This window comes from Natrix helvetica, assembly GCF_964273705.1.
Source record: "Natrix helvetica genome assembly, chromosome: 2".
Taxonomy (NCBI): Eukaryota; Metazoa; Chordata; class Lepidosauria; order Squamata; family Natricidae; genus Natrix; species Natrix helvetica.
The window spans coordinates 186,702,561-186,721,447 of NC_138552.1; the positions used below are offsets into that span (position 1 = coordinate 186,702,561).

Sequence of the window (18,887 nt, forward strand, 5' to 3'; positions counted from 1 at the left end):
AGTTAATGGTCTTGTGACAGCTGAAGGTGCAGAGGTTTCTGTGTTGAGAGACCTTCAAACTCTGTGGATTATCCTAGTTTTGCTCAAATATTTTGTAACCTGCCTGATGAAAGAGTTCACTTTTAATATTATAACTATTGAATCAGGGCTAACTACTACTTCATTTGAGTACACCCAAGATTTTTTTTTCTTAAATTTTTACATTCTGTTCTTGTTTTTATTTTTAATGATCCCTTTTTAAAAAAAGAACATAAGGGTAATTTCATTTCTCCATCTCTGTCCTCAGTCTCTAAGAATCCATTTGCTGAAAGCAACATTCTTATATGTCTTTAAGGAGGTAAATACTATAATTGTATGCAAGCGATCAATAAGGCTATCTGTACTGAAAACCTAAAGTCATGTTTTGTTCTTAATATACCATACCTCATAGAGAATAGATCAATTGCATTTTTCGCTCTTGAAATAGTTCAGAGGCTTTAAATCATTACTCTTTCAACAATACCAGTGTCAAAATGTTCTGATCTTGATCTGGAGCCATTTGACCACTTCACTAGTTTGCAATTTACTGTTTTCTAGGCTGGACTGTTGGCAAATGACTCAGTTCAGCTAACAAAGTCATCCTTTGCTTTTACCTTTGTTTGTAGAGTTTTACTTGATAATCTAAACATTAAAAGCCATTTTGATTGGGTACTTCTTTCCTAATGTTTTTACACCTCAGATTAAAATGTGTAGTCAAAGCCATAGATGACATGAAGAGCCAAATCGCCCTGAGTCAGAACAAACTGTAGTTGTAGCTGGAACAGAAAGTCTAACAGAATTTAGCCTCAGAGGATCAAGGATTCTAGCAAGTGAAAAGAATGAAAGCATAGTAGGATATTTTATGGAGAAATCCATGAAGCTTCTGTTAAAGGGGCATTTTGTGCCATGTCTTACTGCAGCTATAGTGTTCCAAGATCTCTTAATCTGGAGGCATATCAGGCATAATGGTGTCTCTTCTCCCTACTTTTCAAGTTTGACCGTTTTATTTATTTAACCTAGAATATTACTAACTATCAGTATTTTAGTGGTTTACTAGAAAAACATTGAAATGCAAGACATTGAAAAAGCTCAGATACAAACGTTATATGTCATTGTCAGCTCTTTGAGGTTAATCAGGTCAGGAAACAGAACTATTTTATTATTGTAAAGTGTGTTAATATAAACTTAAAGACTTGCAAGAATATCCCTTTTCCACCTCTTAAACCAACCAGAGTCAAAGCAGGATGATTTTGATCTTTCCTCTCCTCTTCTCTGGCCCTTTTTATATCTTTTTATTCCTTATCTTATACTTCCACGTCTACAAGCTCTGCAGAAAATGCTGTTCAAAGAAAGAAGAAACCCAAATCATCCCCAGACATCCAAAATAAATATACACAACAGCCAAAATAATTAATTACTCAATAGTATAATAGTAGAAATGATAGTATAGTCAAGAAATGGAGCCCTTAACACTTTCAGAGCCCTAGGCTTGGGTACAGAACTAAGTTTATAAAGCATTACAAAAAGGCCAGCAGGGTTGGGGCCAGGGGTGAAATTCAGCAAGTTCTGACAGGTTCTGGAGAACCTGTAGCGGAAATTTTGAGTAGTTTGGAGAATCTGCAAATACCACTTCTGGTTGGCCCCAAAGTGGGGTGGGAATGGAGATTTCACAATATCCTTCCCCCAGAAGTGGGGAGGTAATGGAGATTTTGCAGTATCCTTCCCCTGCCACCCCCATCAAGCCATGCCCACAGAACCGGTACCACTGGTTGGGGCCTTTCTAATCTCTTAGGGGCAAATATTCCACAAAACAGGGCTGTCTTCTGAGCCCCGCCAGCCGACACTGTTAGATCAAATTGGATATTTTATTAACGATATTCTCATTGTAAAAAAAAAGGATTGATGAGAGATTGAGAGCAGTCTCAGGGCTTCATATGTTCCTTTACCAAAACCTCCATTTTAAATGAATGTTTTCCCACAGCCACCATTCATGTTTACTTGGTTTAACAATTAACATAAACCACAGGTCTTTCCTACTTAGTATATCCTCAGGTTCATATTGATGTTGTTAGGGAAATACTACTTCCTTAAGAAGAAATTGAATACTTTTACTCCCCAATGTGTCTATCCGCCTATTACTCCTATGTGTCAAAAGTGTGCGGAATCTGGATGACAGTCAGCCCCCTCATCCTGCCCTCCCAAGAAATCCTTGGGTGAATTGATAAAACACGATTCCAAATTTTATCAAAGTTTATCATTTGATAAACTTTGGAAACATGTTTTGTTGTTAATCACAACATAAGACAAGTTAAGAAACAAGCTACTGTTAATTTCAGTTCATTAACTACTGAATGTTAATGAAGTTTACATGAAATTAAGTCAAATTTTGGTATGGTTCTTGTCCATCTATTATTTTTAATTGTGTGACTTCTGGCATATTAATCAAAGGTTAAGTGCAGCTTTGACTCAGATGAAATATCAAGAGGGAAAAACCTAGCACCAATTAACATAAGGAAAAAAAGAATTCTTTTGTTCTGTTTCTGTTTCTTGAATTCACAATTCTGTCCTTCCTCAGGAACAAAAGCAACCGAGGAGAAGAAACAGTACTGCAACGTAAAACGGCTGCTAGTGCTCCTCCGCCACCCAGCGAGGAGGCCGTGTCCAGCAGCTCTGAAGATGATTCTGGAACTGATAAAGAAGACGAGGGTGCTACCTCTCAGCGTTCAACACCTGTGAAAATTTCAGATACTGGAGACAATACCAAAATAACAGAAGTAAGAAATTGGGGTGCCACAAAGACAGGGATTATTTTATATCTGCTCTTTTGCTTTGTATTCAATATCTACCGAAGGCTTACACATCTGATTTTCTCTCTGCATTAGAGACATTTTCCCCCCATAAAATACGAAGGCAATCACAAGAAGATAAAACCAAAATAAAAACACTGAGGAGGGACTTCGGAAAGCAGATGGAGTACTTAAAAAGCAATTTTAAAAGGGATTGTGCAACTGATTAGATTTCATGCAGAAAATATACCGTGAAGTACTTGATATGTATCAGTGTTTTAAATTAAACTAGGTAATTCAGCCAGGAGTGAAAAATGGATTAATAGAATATTGGCTTAATATAGAAATATAGCTTAATACTACATTTTCAAATAGGAATACTAATTTAGCCAGATGATACCCTTGTGCAGACTGATTCATTACAATTATCATGCTTCAATATCTGGTGATGTTAATGAAGATATGTAAACACAATAAGATGAGGCATCTTGGCAATTTTGTTTCAGCACAACTTAGACATTTATGATTGTTCAAGGAAAAGTTCAGAGCACAACTGTATGGACAATCAAAGATCAAAATGTGCCTTATCTTTCAAAACATGATATGCAAGAAGAATTTTATACTTTTGGCCAGATTGGGACTACAAGCCATAGTTGAGGCTGTGGGTGAGGGAGAGGATTTCCTGTATATCTGGGGGTTTATCATATCTGATCTTGGATGGGTTTGCTCTGCCCTAGATGGAAATAGTGTACAAGCTGGGAATCCTCCTGTACTCATGATTCCTGCTTGAGGAGCAGATGGCAGTCATAATAGGAGGGCCTTTGCACAACTTGAATTATACGCCTTTCCTAGATTGGGAGCCCTTGTTTCAGTCACTCATCCCTTGGTCATCTCCTGCATGGGCTACTACAATGTGCTGTACACGGGACTACCTTTGAAGAGTATTTGGAAGCTGCAAGCTGTGCATGTAACCTCTGCTGCGTCAGATGCACTGGGTGCTTGTAAGCCTCCAGGTCCAAACATTTTTGCTTTTAATTTTGTATTAATCAGATTAACAGTCATTCATACTGCGATTCCTACCTTTGGAAAATTGTAATATGTTCAAATTGTAGTTAGTGAGAACAAGTCAGGACCATATAATGCTCTTATACTAAGCAAATTGCCCTCAAGTATGGGTTTCATCTAATGTCTAAATATTTACCATTTAGCATATTTGTTATGTTATTTACTTTATTTATTTATAAATTAATTTGAATACATTTAAATTTGAAAGTTCATTCTCCCTTTTAGATGCCAAAGAAGAGGTTTGGTGGGATATGTAACATAATATTCTGATATCCATGGAATATTAAATATTTTAATCCCTTCATCTGGAAAAACCATATGATTTCTTTGGAGGTGTGCATTTGAATATGCACACATAGACTCTTTTTTACTGCTGATCTTTTACCTGCTTTGATTTTGCATGACTATAGTTGCATAAGTTGGGAATTAATGGGAAAATCTTCATTATTACAGATTATTTGTGGGATCCTTCAAATACACAACATCAAAAGTTATCTGAAATGTTGGCCCATTTTTAGTTCTTTACCCTAAGTGCTTTCGAAGAGGAAGTATAATAGTATCCCCAAAGATGAATTGCTATGCCTTACTGAAGTTGGGGAAATTAGATGGCAACATGAGTGTTAATGAGCTGCGCCTCTTAATTCCTTTTACTCCAACCTTTGTCCCAAAATCTCTACTAGGTAGATGCCTAGATAAACTAACGGAGGATTTTATTCTTTTGCTCTGAAGCCAGTACTCTAAGACTATAAAGAAGGTTGCAAGGTTCTTTTCTGTCATTAGTCTTGATACGAATTACTGGAAATGCTCTAAGTTGAATAATAGTAAATGCTTTGTGTTGAGCATATGTTTTGTGATAATCGATTTCCCCCCCTTTTTTCTAGAATCCTGATCATTGATAGAAATATATCATGTCATGCTTAAGGACCCCTAATGCTCTTAATGCCACTCTTCCTCACCCCTAGCAGCAGTCTAGAGAACACAGCTGTAGTTTGGTAATCTATCCTTCATCCAGTTTTATAATTACACACTCCACTGAAAAAAAATCCATGAAGAATTAGAATTAAGCTGATTGTTCATGAGTGCTAACTAGCACTTATGATTAAATATGTCCTACAGATATTTCCAATATGAACAAAACTGACTCTAGATATCTAATGAATAGTACTAGATCAGAAAAAGGGGGAAAAAAGGAACAGCACTAATGTGTTATTTATTACCAGAGTCTTTTGTGGATTGAAGCATAATTTACACATATAAATGAAGAAAAGGGTTCTTTTTATAAATTCATATATTACATGTCCCGTTTTTGCTTATCCATTCCTATTCCTTTTCATTCACTATAACATTATATCTCTGAAATACGTTTTTGGATATTATTTACTCTTCTCTGCTGTTCTTTGTGTTCTTATATATACTCTTTTTTCCCATCTAGTTATTTCTTATTTCATTTCAGTTTCCTGTTTTCATATTTCTGTTTCCTTTTCTCCTTCTCTTTGTGAAGGCTGTTTTACCTGTCACCACAGATCTTATGGCCTGAAGAGACTATTAAGAAAAGGCATAAGATACACTTATTTCACTACAATTTTCCCTATATAATCCTGAAATGTTACATCCTGAACTCAGATCTTTGTTCCCTTGCCTGCTTGTCTGTTTGGCCATTTCTTTCTCACTTAAGCACCTATCTGTCCTGATAACATGGCACAAAATTAACCTTGTTCCATTGACTGGCTGGCTCATCTTCTCTGCCCTTCACACTTATATATGGAGAAAAAATGAGTCACAGGGAGCTTATGGGAACATGCAAGAGATGGAAGGTAATGAAAATAATTGTTCCAGTAATTTAAAAACGCAAAAAAGTCCCACCAAATAATTTGGGTAATTTAACACTTGTACTGTTGACACATGCACTATACTATAACATGGCAACCCATTTATACTTATTTTTAAAAATGACAATTTCTTTTGAAAATTAATAAAAGTATTAGAATCTCAGATGTAGCATCTAATTTTCCTGTATAATATTCAGAGACACATGTGTCTCTCCCTAAAAGCAAATGTCTACAACATTTTAACTCCAGATCATTTATCTCTGTTCAGAGATCCTAAAATTCCAAGTAGCCTAGCCTATTTTGCTTCTAGCATGTGGGGAAAAATCCCTCTTTTTTAAAAAAGAAGAACCGGCATCAGAATGTTGAAATGCAGTGTACTCCTATGAAGGGTTTTAGATAGCTAATCATGTATGATTCAATATGGCAATTCTCCAATACCCGAGAGTCTATTAATTTTCTTCTCTTCCAATGCATTTCAGAATTACCTGCTTAATTGGACACATTCTGTCCTCATTTGCTTGTTTGTGATGGTCTCAGACTTCTTAGGGTTTTTCAGAAGTATTTGGAGTTCTCCCTGTAAAAGTTACATTTCAGGTGTGTTGGAAGATGTTGCCCTGTTGCAAAGATAGAAATAAGAGTCTCTGGGTGAAATGGAGTAAAGAAGCTTTTGTTTTTGTTCTCTGACATCAAAATATTCAAATACTGTCTCTCCATAGGGTATAAGATACAGTACCAATGTCTAGATAACCTGTCTCGTGCAAGCACATGCATTCTAATTAGTAGCTTCTTCTACAGCAGTGTTTCTCAAACTTGGCGACTTTAAGTCCTGTGGACTTCAACTCCCAGAATTCCCCAGCCAGCTATGCTGGCTGGGGGATTCTGGGAGTTGAAGTCCACAGGACTTAAAGTCGCCAAGTTTGAGAAACACTGTTCTACAGTAAAGAAAGAACAGTAACTGAGAGGGATCTAAGAGTCCGAGTGGACAACCATTTAAGTATTAGCCAGTAGTGTGCCACAGCTGCCAAAAAAAGCCAATGCAGTCTAGGCTGCATCAACAGAGAAATAGTATGAAGATCATGTGAAGTATTAATACCACCATATACTGCTTTGGTAAGACCACACTTGGAATATTGCTTCCAATTTTGGTCACTGTGATACAAAAAAGATATCGAGTCACTAGAAAGAGTGTAGAGAAGAGCAACAAAAAAGATTATGTGGTTAGAGACTAAAACATGATGAACGATTGCAGGAACTGGGTATGTCTAGTCTAAGGAAAAGAAGGACTAGAGTGACAGTCTTCCAATATTTGAAGGATTGTCACAGAGAAGAGGGGAACAACCTGTTCTCCAAAGCACCTGAAGGCAAGACAAAAAGTAACAGATGGAAACTTATCAAAGAGAAACCTAGAACTAAGAAAATAATTTCTTGACTGTGAGAATAATTAATCAATAGAACAGCTTGCCTTTCTACGTTGTGGGTGCTCCATCACTGGAGATTTTTAAGAAGAGATTGGACAGCCATTTGTCTGAAATGGTATGAGGTTTCCTGCTTGAGCAGGGAGTTGGACTAGAAGACTTCCAAAATCTCTTCCAACTCTGTTATTCTGCATTCTGTAAATCAAACCCAATAGCCTAATTCTTTTTCACTCCCTTTATACAGAGTAGTAAATATCACTAGAGCCAGATTTATGCTTTTGTCCTGATGACATTGCCTAGCTCTGAAATCACTTTATCACAGCCATGTTTGCAGCTTTCCCCAGTCTTCATTGAACCTTGCATTTCCTTTGTGAGGAAGCTGGAGATTCAGATACTGTAGCTGTGCATCAAGCATTCCAGATTGTGGTACTTGGTGAGAGCAGACCTACAGTTTCATTCACACAACAACTACTTTGGAGAAGCATAGGATAACCAAGGCCACCATGCTTGTAAGTTCTTTAGTTGGAGCAAATATATCTGCTGCTGAGTATAATAAGTGAAAAGGGGATGAAGAGTTGAGAGGAGGTTGAGAGATCTTGAGGTCAAGAGCTAAATGGATTGCTGTTGTAGGATGAAAGCTATTTAACTATATCTTACAGGAGATGGAAAGCATTTAGAGAGTGATTAAAGCAGAAAAACAGCATAAGAATATAAGAGCCTACTATGTGAGGCCAATCTGAGCAAAACCCAGAAATATTAAACATGCTATGGTTCTTACACAAGTGGTAGCTGTATAATTGCTTACCTTGACTATGAAGAAAGTTCTAATAAAGAATTTGTTTTGTAAACCAATGAAGCCAAATCTTTACCAGCACTCGGGACTGTTAGCTGCAAACCCAGATATACCCAGTATATAACTTTGTCTCAAAAAATCAAGTATGTGAAATGTGGCTAGGAGCATGTATGCATGGAGATTCCCTTCCTTTCTCTGGTGAGAAAAACGGTTGGTGTTTTTAACTATAGAGTAGAAATGGCTAGACAAGAGGCTGGGAACCAGTAAGATTTATTCTTTCCATTCAGCTTCAGATTGAAATGAAAATTGGTAGGAAACAGGATTTCTGCACAGCATAATTGACACTGTGGTAACGTATGCTCTAAGGCTAATGTAGGAAAAGATTAGCTAAGAATTCCTTTTTCTGTGGTGTTTAAGCTTAATTTACTATCTCTGAAGAATTTAAGCTCTTGATTCATGGTCAATAAATTGTCTTTTATGCAACGTGGAACATTTATGCATCAGAGTTCAGACTAACAATGTCTTATAATTACCCAGAACTTTAATAGACTTTTATGGGGTTGTGATAGATCCTTTTCTGATGTTCTCTCTGTTCTGAATTGGCTCCGTATTTGCTATCAAAAGTTGTACTTATGTCTTAAATGTTTGTATTTACTTTCCCCACCCTTTTTTAAAAAGAAGCTAAAGAAATTAGCGTCATTTATTGCTTGTGAGATTGCTCTGTCTCTAAAGAAGGTGGCGGACTGATTATCCCTATTCACAATCCTCTTGATATGTTACCAGGAGGTGGCATTAGAAATTGTATTTCTTTTTTTAATCAGCTTATTGTTTTTATTATTTGTCAGTAAAGCATCTGGCTGTGAGGAAGGTTAAGTGAGCAGTCTTCCCCTTTGGAAAATAGGTGATGTTAGCAGTAGCTACCTTCAGCAATGCTACAGCAAGAAGGTAGCTAGAACGTATAAAAACACAGAGTCCTTCTGGGAGAGGAAGGTCGAGTCCCGCTTTTAACCTATCAACCATATTACTACAAGAGATAAATAAGAAGAGCAAAGGATTCAACAGGATATATTTTGTAGTAACTTTCTCACAAGCTTTGCAGAGATAAGTGAAAGCTGATAATTAGGTCAGATGAATTCTTTTGCCTGGTCAAGTAAGATATTCTATTGAAATGTCTGGACAGCAAAATCTGGAAAGTACTAGCGTCTGAACCCAGAACTTCAAAATTAGATCATAAAACTGATAAATAATGATAACAGCTTAATGTATTATACTGGTTAAAAAGCGATTCTATATACTGTACAGAGGGGTTTGTTACAAAAACATTTTATTGGCCTTGGTTTTCCTTGCATGTAGCTTCATTGGAGACTGAATTCTGATGCTGCTGATGTTATGGTTAAGAATATTATATTACATCATGTACGAATAACATGCTGTGAACATATATGCACACAGACTCATATATACATAAACACAAATGTGTATGTATAACCAGATACTTCTCTTTTAAATGCTAAAAATGTTTTAAGTTATCACATTTTTTCTTAGAGGGAATATGTTCTAAGCTTCTAAAATTATTTCCATAATAAAATGGTCCTTTTTGACATATCTCCTAGCTCCCTGGTATCATTGTTGAGACAGTAGCCCCAATTGTATACTGCAATCAATACAGTTACACCCCAAAGTTGTATTTGTTCTGACTTAGGCTTCCTGAGAAACATAAATTACAATCTTAGTCCTGAAAACCCTCTTTTATTTAAACAGCTGTAAATTATGGTCGTTCACAGCCCATAATGTTTCACAAGCAGTCTGCAAAGAGTCCGACAGATGTCTGCTCGAGTTGCCAAAGTCTTTCAGGATAATGTTGATAAACACTCACCTTTATCTCCCTTGAAACGCTGCCAGAGACCTAATTGCCAGTTAGTTTTACAAGGCCAAATGTAACACAGAGTCAAACAGGACTTCTCAGAGCTTGAAACGACTAGATGAACTAATTGCTTCCTGCAAAGGCTCATGTCCATTTGCTCCTCCTTTATGTCTTATGGGAGTAGCCATTCATCTCCAAGCCTTACTCCCAAGTTGCCCTTTTTGTCTTAACTGTTCTTGCCGTCCAGCAGCTCTGCACATCTGGGAACAGGCACACACTGTTCTTCTGCGTCGCTGATGTCAGACTCCGGGGGTTCCAGAGATAGCATGTAACTACCAGAAGGCCCTGACCCCCTCTCTGCCTCTGCTGCAGAGCCCTCATCCGAGCCTTTCCCAGACTCCAAGACTGGCCCATGTTCCTCCCCAACCTCCTCACTGTCCAACTCTGCTGCCAGCTTCGCAGGCCGCCAGCGGACCACAACAGTATTAGGGAATTGTTGTATTGGTAGTTTTAAATCCGTCCTTCTATGATATGAATTATATTTAATAATTATTGAATTCTATATTTGTGTTTGGTTCTCAGGTGTATTATACAATAATAGTTGACTAATTTGAACACAATGCAATGCATGTCCTTTCAAATTTTTTGCGTTTAACGATTACTTCTTTGGGAAGCACTTGTGCCTCTGCTTTGTTATTGGGTTTATTGCATTTCATTGTTTTCTTGGAGGAGAGGGTTGGCTATTGCTGCTTTTTAAATTGTATTTCTTGAAATATTTGAATAAATTTACAATCAAAGACATATCGCCCCTAAGATTTTATCTTGCTTTGTTTCAGAATGTAGTGCCACCTACCAAAGATGTCTATGGAATTAATCTTTCAGAGTCTCCTTCAGAGGATGATCTTAGCATATATACGAGGTAGGTTTTTTTTTATTATCCTGCTGGTGCTGAAAGAACGCAAACCTAAATATTTGAAAAAGAAAAGAAAAATGGAGATGTTTCAACCCGAAGTATGTACACTTACATTGTATTCATCTTATTGAGAGAATTCACAGATTGCTTATTTTGCTTAGGTTACTGGGTATAGATCATTAAGAGGTTGTTTAATTGTGTATCTCTAAAATAAATTCATATATCTTCTTTTTTTTAAAAAAAACTATCTCTAAGAAAATCTGGAAGTAAAAAGTATGGGTGGTAGTTATTAACATCATGCTTAATCGTTTTTTATTTAAAACAGCAATATAAAACAAGATAGATCACACAATTAGCTGCGTTGCTAAATGTAATTTTACATCTCAATTTCCACAGTCTTAAATCCAAGATGCTAGCCACTCTAACTCTGATTTAAAAAGCTTGCCAAGTGATACTAAGCTCTGCCATCTCTTGCATAGCACATCACTCAGCTTGTTTCTTGTTATTAAGAGCAAATTTCCATTGTCTGTGGATTTCACAGTAATGTATGGAAGAGAATAAGGAAGACTCCAATATATATTGCTCTTTTCTGCTAATGCTGGTATTTTTAAGCCTGGTGCTGTAACAGCATGGAGCTAGAGTATGGTATTCTTTAACCAGCTTGATAATAGGCCTCATTGGAACCCATTACCTGGCAATATCTAAGCTTTTGGGCATTAAGTCTAGTTCAACAAATGAATTAACTAGATGGTGTTCACATAAAGACTTCTCCATTCTCACTAGGAATGTTCTTTCTAGGGAAAGAATGCATATATTTCTGTATGTAAGATACATGCTACGTGCATGGGTTATAGGTCTAATAAATAAAGTCTTACTTTTGTACGCTAGCATGTTAATAGTAAAAGGTTCTTTATTTACTCTGTGAGCCTTTGAATAAAATGTATTTGGCTTTTAGTGAAAAGAAAGCTATGAAGACCCTCAAATGTAACTACACTAGCCTAAAAGTATTTCAACTCCTGCATTACTCACTCACAAATTAACTTCGAGGAAAGGATATTGTATTTTCAAGCTGCCTTTAATGGAACTTGATGTCCCTTAACTGATGTATGACTCTTACAAAGTCTGCAAGAAACATATTATTTTCATTATTTCAGACAGTACGTTTCCAAGTGTGCTTGTTCTGTCTCTGTTCATAGGTTTGTTCAGTTGGGACAGAGTCAACAGAAGCAAGAAAAAAGTTCCCAAACTTTCTCTCCTAAAAACTTAGACGGAATTATAAATTTGTAAGTATGGAGTACTCAATCTGTCTACTTAAAATGTTTCAAAAGTTCTTTACCAATCTTTTTCTCATTCATCTTTGTACCATCATCATCATCATCATCATCATCATCATCATCATCATCATTTCAATTATCATGGTCCTTTTTGTCATGAATAAAGGTGAATATACGTATCCCAGGATAATGGGATACAAAATACAAAATTTTAATACAAAAAAGACCAGGATCCAATCTGGGTCGGTCACTGGGGCCAGAGGTTTTCTCTTCCAAGCTTTGGACTCATACTGGAGCCCATCTTCAGAGAACTTCTCTGTAGCCAACTTTTGTCTAGGCTAGAGAGAAGTTCCCTGAAAATGGGCTCCAGCATGAGTTCGAAAGCTCGAAAGGCAAAACCTCTGGTCCCAGTGACCGACCCAGATTGGATCCTGGTCCTTTTTGTATTTAACAAAATAGTTAGTAAACATTAAAATGATACTTTTAAAAAAGTAATACTGTCTTTCGGAACAGAATTACAATTTACATTTTTATTTTGTAAGACAATATAGAGAGAGACTGTACAAATCTAAGATACCGTCTTCCAGTTTATGTTGAACATTAAGAGTCCGTAGTGTTTTCATGAAATGGACCTATGGAATAATAAAGTAATAGGTGGTTTCACTAGGCAGTTCCTAATGTTCAGAATGCCAAGGATGAAAAACAGAATCTTTTGAAGACTTTTGAATGGTGGGATCGGAAGAGTAAAAGTAATAGCATATTGTGTACTTACATGTAAGAATAGAAACCTCATAGGAAACCAGACTATTAAGAGTGTTTGGCCTACATGTGAGATCACAGCAAAGCCATTACAGAAGCAGGGTAGGACATTACATGATCACAGTACTGAAACAGATGAAATATCATCATAGGAGAATGCTGCATAGAAGTGAAAACCGCAGAGTAGATTGATTGAAAAGCAGAAAAGAGATGTCTGCCATGTTAACACTGACAATCAATCATGAAAGAAGAGGAACATGTTTTTTTTTAAAGATGAGAAATATCTTTGCTCAACTTACACAAGAGAAGTTTCTCTTCCTACGCATAGGCCTTTCACCAAAATTGGTTTTAACTAGTCCCTAAGCCTTCAGAGTCAATTTTTAGTTATGGCAGGAGCGACAAAGGAGGACTGTTTACCCGTCCCTCTTCTATTGACTAAAGTAGTTGCATAAGCAGAACAACAGGTGCCCAATTAGATTTTATACCATTACTATTATTATGACATGGTTTGTCTTTTATATGTCCCACCTTCCTTCTACAGCTCACTATTGTGCATAGACGTTTCTATTTATTTCAACTACATAATAACACTTAAGTTGATTGGGGTGACAGTTAATTCCTGCTCCAAAGTCGCCTCATGAGTTCCATGGTGAAGCCGTGATATGAACTAGTCTCTACAGTCTCATTCCAACACCTGAACTTCTACCGGACAGCAAAATGAAATTGCATTGATCATTTGTCAGACTTCAGTAATATCAAGTGACATGGAAATAGGGTAGAATTAAAAATAAAATTAAGATAAATAAAATAAAATAAACATATCCAGCAGAGATATAAGTTCCTTAAGAGACCATCATAAATGATAGCAAAAAATAGCGAAACAGAAAAGTTAGCAGCTAATATTACTGCTAAATTTTGAGGAAGTTTAATCAAATTAGATTATTAGTGAGGTTCTGCCAGCCTTGTTATCATTAAACAGATCACACAATAATGTTTCCCTCTGATTATTAACTAACTAAATTAATAACCGATAGATAGACTGACCAACCAACCAACCAACCAGCATATCATGTTCCAGGGCCATGAGAGGCTGAAGCAGCCCAGAAGACTCCTGAAAAGTATTGGGGCGTGTCCTTCCATTTCATTAGGAATAGGCAAATTTTTTCAGGTTGTGTGACTGCATCCTTTCCTTCTTTTTTGCATGCTGAAGTTTTGTGAGCTTCAGTTCAGTAGCAGATATTTTGGAAAAATATATAATAATGTCACAAAAAACCCCACCATAATGGACAGTAAAACATGTATGGCATATGTCACTCACTTTTTTTTATATTGCCATGTGAATAATCAAGAAAAAGAAGGCTTTGAATGGTATTGTTTATTTTATTATTTATTATTTATTTATTTCTTTGCACTTCTAGACCGCCCCCTCTCCCAAAAGGGACTCGGGGCGGTGTACAGTCCACACAGCAAATACATCATCCACAATAAAATTCATTAAATAGATAAACAGATGAATAAGTAAATAAATAAATATGGAGGAGGTTAAAAGAATTAAAAGAACTGTACAGCAAGAATATAAATATGGCTTTAAAACCCCTAAAATCAATTAAATTTAAAACAATACCCTTAAAATACCAGTTAAAAATATATTTCCAGGAGGTAACAGTTATAAAAGTTATAATTATGCCAGGCCAGCTAATCTGAACAGGTGAGTCTTCAATTTTTGTCAGAAGGAGCGGAAGTCCGTGGTGGTTCTAATATCGGGGGGGAGGTCATTCCAGAGTGTTGGGCCCATCACAGAGAAGGCCCTACTCCTTGGCGCCGCCCGCTGGCATTGCCTAGTGGACGGCACCTGGAGAAGCCCCTCCCTGTGAGAGCGAATTGGCCGCAGGGATGTATGTGGGAGGATGCGATCCCGCAAGTAACTAGGTCCTGTGCCACGGAGCGCTTTAAAGATGGTGATCAGAACCTTGAAACGCACCCGAAAAACCACAGGCAGCCAGTGCAGCTTGCGCAGGAGTGGTGTTACGTGGGAGTATCTGGTACTCCCCATGACAACCCGCGCGGCCGCGTTCTGGACTAGCTGCAGTCTCCGGGCGCGTCCCAAGGGAAGCCCCATGTAGAGAGCATTACAGTAGTCTAGGCGAGACGTCACCAGCGCATGAGTGACCATGCGTAGGGCATCCCGGTCCAGTAGGGGGCGCAATTGGCGCACCAGGCAAACCTGGTGGAACGCCCCCCTTGCCACGGCTGCCACATGGTCATCCATTGACAGCCGGGCATCTAGGAGGACGCCCAAATTGCGCGCCCGGTCCACAGGGGGCAATTGCTCGTCCCCTATGGCCAGCGATGGAGTCAGCTGGCTGAACCGAGGTGCCGGTAGCCATAGCCACTCAGTCTTGGAAGGGTTGAGCTTGAGTCTGTTGTCCCCCATCCAGACCCCGACGGCTTCCAAACACCGGGACATCACTTCGACAGCCTCGTTGGGGTGGCTTGGGGTTGAGATGTACAGCTGGGTATCATCAGCGTACAGATGATATTCAACCCCAAAACCACGGATGATCTCGCCCAGCGGCTTCACATATGCGTTGAACAGAAGGGGCGAGAGGACCGACCCCTGTGGCACCCCACAAGAGAGTGGCCTCAGGGTCAACCTCTGCCCCCCTGTCAACACATATTGCATCCGGCCGGAGAGGTAAGAGCCGAACCACCGTAAAACGGTGCCTCCGACTCCCATCCCCTCCAGCCGGCGCAATAGGATACCATTGTTGATGTCTATTCAAGGAAATCTCTGATCAGAATTTCTCTCTTACCTCTTGAAATTTCTCCTAAGTTTAACATTCATTTTATTTCATTTGCTTTTCATAGAACACCCATCTCTGCTTTCTCCCAAGACAACATTTATGAAGTCCAGCCACCTAAAGTGGACAGGAAATCTATTGAGATTTTTCATGCACACATCCAAGCGAGCAAAGGTATTATGCAGCCTTTGGGAAAAGAGGACATCTTCCTATACCGAGAGTATATTAGGAATAGATACCTATGAAAAAAAAAATGCCAGCACTCATCTCTTCTGAATGTAACTCCGCTGAAATCTTAGATAGCACTTGCAAGGAAAATTAGAAGGGAAGTACCTTGAATGCCTCTTGTATGTATTTTTTTTCTCCCACAACTCTAAGGAGGACAGATGACTTATCTTTAATGGCTTTGGGATACTAATACAAGTAACTTCAAGTGTGAATAATTAGTTTAAAAAAGAACTGAATATAACCTTTGAGAAGGATTGAAAACATTAAAGATTTTGATAAGCAGTATTGTGTACAGATGTAAGCACATACATATACTATATATGTATACACATATATAGACATTGATAAGTAAATGCATATGCACACTTTGGCATAGTTAGAGAGTGAAAAGTTGCCATCAAATTAAACTCTACTTCAACTTTTATATATGGCCAAAGTCCTAGCAACATACCTAAAACAATTTAAAAACATGCCCACAATAAAGTAATTTCTAATACTTTTCTATTAGAGATCAGGATAAGGAAATTTTTATTTGATAAAGGAGAGAGGGGTTTATATGGAGAAAATTGGATAATGAAATGTCTGCAAACATACAATCAGCTCACAGAGCACCAAGAACTCCATAGTTTCTAATTTACAGTCCACATCTTCATTAGGCCCAATTGATTATAAAATAAAAGGAATGCTTAGCATTTTTTGTGCATTGCAAACAGGAGATTCTACCATTTGCATTTCTGTGACAGCACCTCTTGCAGATCCAACCCCACAGTCTTCACTGAAACAAGCCCAGTAGGCATGGCAGAAGACAATTTTGTTGCCATCTATCATGAAGGCCTTGGAATTGTTGCACAAGCGTCAGGGATGGATGTCAGTTTCTATTGCATCTTAATTGCAATCATATGACCATGGGGCCACTGTAAGTCCCCTCATTCATTAAAGTTTGAATGGTCACCTGAATGCATGGTCATCATCTGAGGCTTGCTTGTATCAATATGAATCTTTACAGGACTGTGCACCACTTATGATCGTTCACTCTACATTGTTTTCTAAAATAGAGTGTGATGTATTTCTGAGATAATCTATGAAACTTCTGTTCTCTAGGAATAATACCAACCTACAGTAATACCAACAATAATTAACACTAAGATTAAAATCAAACCAAAAATGAAAAAGTAAGCAATCTCCCAATCAAGGAATTGCCATACAAGCTAACAGTAAACAGCCCAATCAAAGAACCATTAAGACCACCCCTACTAACACTGACAGGGCAAGCCACTAGAACACTGATGGCGAACCTATGGCACACGTGCCACAGGTGGCACGCGGAGCCATTTGTCAGGGCACGTGAGGCGCTGCCCTGTCAGCTGGCCAGCGCGCATGTGCGCACTGGCCAGCTGAGTTCACCGTTTTTAAAAGCCATTTTTTCGCCCTCCCCTGGCTCCAGAGGCTTTATAGGAGCCTGGGGAGGGTGAAAAGAGCCTCCCCCGCCCCCCCCCCCCCCGGAGGCCCTCCGGAGGCTTCAGGGACCGTCCGGAGGCTTCCCTGAATGCTTAAAATGACCCTCCGAGCAAACCGGAAGTGACTTCCAGTTTGCTCGGAGGGTCATTTTAAGCGTTCCGAAGGCTTCAGGGAAGCCTCCGGACGGTCCCTGAAGCCTCCGGAGGGCCTCCGGGGGGGGTGGGAGAGGCTCTTTTCACCCTCCCCAGGCTCCTATAAAGCCTCTGGAGCCTGGGGAGGGTGAAAAAAGCCTGTAAAAATGGGGGGGTCGCACCTGTTGTGCGCGCATGCGCACTGGGGGGGTCACGCATTGCATTATGGGTGTGGCCCATCTGCACACGACCCCCCTGCGCCCCTCCCCCACTTGCGGCACGTGAGCCAAAAAAGGTTCGCCATCGCTGCACTAGAATATAAATTGAGAACAAACCCCACTTCTTACTGGCACTGATGGATGATGCTCCTTTGTTTGGGTAAACCCTAAGTTACAAATATTCTCCTTTATCAGACCCATTAATACATTGAAACAACACTATTTGGCTATAGAAGAAATTATTGCAGCTTGGAAACAATTTACCAAGAAGTTGCTTACAAGATAGTATGATATTAAAGCAGAAGATATAGAAAGCAACACATGTTATTGGATAAAACAGAGGCTGACCAATTTGATTTTTTAAAAATGCTGCCTTACAAAAGCAATAAGGAAAAAGATGCTCTAGATCTGGCAACATTGATTTACAAACAAAACCAGTTGATGTTTTAATAATTAAAGGGGATTAAGTGTCAGGATTCTCCAGAAAATGACATACTGAGCGATAGGATGCATTTTTTTCTCCTGCCAACAAACAACTGATTTTGCTGCCAAAGTCGACTCTTTGGGAGCCTGCTCCCCAGATTTGAACTGGAGCAACTAGGAATGACCTATGATGACTCTCTGATGACTGTGTACTTGCCTGGGAAGGGGAAGCCAAATGATTGCAATTATATCAATAAGCGCAACCAGAGGATTGGGTCTCCATCTTTCCTGTCAGCATTTTATTTATTTTTAGGTGTTCCTCGGTTTTAAATACCATGTTTTGAACATTTTTGTGTCTTTTTTGCTTTCAACCTACATTTTTAATTGTCTGCTTGAATGCTGATGTATTTTATACCTCCTTGCTAGACTGTGAAATGTTTACCTTTTTTATTGCTTTGTTCTGGAATCAGGAAACATTTTCATTTTTGCTGCATGGAAGGTGACAGCTCAAAGACTTTCTCTTTGATAGTGATCTGATTTGATTTACATCCGCACCAGTCTACTGCAAGGATTTTAAATTTTACTAGTTTTTAAAAGAACGTTGCTGCTTTATTTTGCTTTGCTATATATCTTTGTTCTCTTTTTTTCCCCTCTGAAGAGATGGGAATTTTCTCTTTATTTACTCGCTTATCATGAGAAATATTACCTTAAATTTTTTCTGCAGACATTTTGTTAGGGAACATCTTCTTTTATTTTTGAGAGGAATTGCCTACATTTTGTTTGGATTATATTAAAAATGAAAACAATAAATGAAGGATTAACATTATACATTATATACTCTTTTACAATGCCCACAAAAAGAAAGACAAGAGCCAGATCAATTTATTGTCAAAGTCGTCTTGGAAGCCAAAA

The 18,887-nt window shown here is 38.3% G+C and overlaps 1 protein-coding gene across 3 annotated transcripts in view; it reads left to right on the forward strand.

The window, feature by feature from the left end:
• Positions 1-17,167, forward strand: part of FIG4 (FIG4 phosphoinositide 5-phosphatase) — a 91,848-nt gene extending 74,681 nt beyond the window's left edge. For all 3 annotated transcript variants that reach the window (XM_081942466.1, XM_081942465.1, XM_081942467.1), the window contains exons 20-23: positions 2,594-2,792; positions 10,607-10,689; positions 11,880-11,966; positions 15,585-17,167. In XM_081942466.1, the coding sequence (XP_081798592.1) occupies positions 2,594-2,792; positions 10,607-10,689; positions 11,880-11,966; positions 15,585-15,762 (547 nt within the window). In that variant the 3' untranslated portion in view covers positions 15,763-17,167. The remainder of the gene's footprint in view (positions 1-2,593; positions 2,793-10,606; positions 10,690-11,879; positions 11,967-15,584) is intronic.
• Positions 17,168-18,887: the final 1,720 nt, after the last annotated feature.